The sequence below is a fragment of the Epinephelus moara genome, unplaced genomic scaffold (assembly GCF_006386435.1).
Source record: "Epinephelus moara isolate mb unplaced genomic scaffold, YSFRI_EMoa_1.0 scaffold1863, whole genome shotgun sequence".
Lineage (NCBI taxonomy): Eukaryota > Metazoa > Chordata > Actinopteri > Perciformes > Serranidae > Epinephelus > Epinephelus moara.
The window spans coordinates 1-1,470 of NW_026079394.1; the positions used below are offsets into that span (position 1 = coordinate 1).

General features: G+C 42.7%; 1 protein-coding gene across 1 annotated transcript in view; it reads left to right on the forward strand.

Moving 5' to 3' along the window:
• The first annotated feature begins 441 nt into the window (after positions 1–441).
• The window catches only part of LOC126387071 (solute carrier family 22 member 6-like), a 2,742-nt gene continuing 1,713 nt past the window's right edge, over positions 442–1,470 (forward strand). Inside the window, exons 1-2 of the mRNA XM_050039632.1 lie at positions 442–709; positions 850–1,014. Of these exons, the coding sequence (XP_049895589.1) occupies positions 683–709; positions 850–1,014 (192 nt within the window). The 5' untranslated portion in view covers positions 442–682. The remainder of the gene's footprint in view (positions 710–849; positions 1,015–1,470) is intronic.

The following is a 1,470-nucleotide window of genomic DNA, read 5'->3' on the forward strand; positions in this document are numbered from 1 at the left end:
GTTAAGTGGATGTTTGGAACAGTTTGGAGAGTTTAGAGGATGTTTGGAACAGTTTGGAGAGTTCAGAGGATGTTTGGAACAGTTCGGAGAGTTAAGTGGATGTTTGGAACAGTTCGGAGAGTTAAGTGGATGTTTGGAACAGTTTGGAGAGTTAAGTGGATGTTTGGAACAGTTTGGAGAGTTCAGAGGATGTTTGGAACAGTTCGGATAGTTAAGTGGATGTTTGGAACAGTTTGGAGAGTTAAGTGGATGTTCGGAACAGTTTGGAGAGTTAAGTGGATGTTTGGAACAGTTTGGAGAGTTTGGAGGATGTTTGGAACAGTTTAGAGAGTTAAGTGGATGTTTGGAACAGTTTGGAGAGTTTTGGAAATTTTGAAACGGCACTTTTTTTACAGTTTGACCTTTGACCCCAGTTTTCATTCAGATTTAATTAAGTTTATTGCTCTGTTTTGTTCTCAGGTTCTTTCAGATGGTGCTGAACCTCAGACCCTGAACACAGCACGTGAAACCTGTTCATATTATTATTATTATTATTATTATTATTATTATTGTTGTTGTTTTTGTTAAATTAAGCTGTGTGGTGCAGCCCGACATCAACAATTTGTTTTAGAAAGTATTTGTAAAATTTTTAATTTGGAACAAAAAAAAACACATTAAAATAATCTGAGAGACGAAACACAAGATGGGTTTCAGTGAGCTGCTGCAGGAGGTGAGACAATATACTTTACTACTACTGAGTACTGCAGCATGTAATCTGATTACTCCTTCATGTAATGTAATTACCACATCACGTAATCTGTGTGTGTGTGTGTGTGTGTGTGTGTGTGTCCTTCTCGTTGCCATGGCCAGGTGGGCGGGTTTGGCAGGTACCAATGGATCCATGTGACTCTGATCAGTTTACCTGGTTTGCTGATGGCGAGTCAGAACCTGCTGAACAACTTTGTCTCAGGAATCCCCTCCCACCACTGTCGCCTGCCGGCCAATCACAGCCTCTACAACATATCCCACCTTCAGGTAACACGTCTCACTGCAGTGGAAGATGAATCTGATTGGTTGTTACAGTGGGCGGCTGTGGTTCAGAGGTAGAGCAGGTCGTCCACTAATCGGAAGATCAGTGGTTCAATCCCCAGCTCCTCCAGTCTGCATGTCAAAGAATCCTTGAGTAAGATACTGAACCCCAAATTGCTCCCGATGATGCTGTGTTAAAAACTGAGTAGCAGGTGGCACCTTGTATGGTAGCCTCGGCCACCAGTGTATGAATGTGTGTGTGAATGGATGAATGTGACTCGTAGTGTAAAAAGCACTTTGAGTGGCCGGATGACTAGAAAGGCGCTATGCAGGTCCAAAAAAACGGTAGAAACCTCAGGAAGAGCAACTGAGGAGGGATCCCTCTTCCAGGACGGACAGACGTGCAATAGATGTCGTACAGAACAGATCAGCATAACAAATTAACAGTAATCCGTATGACAC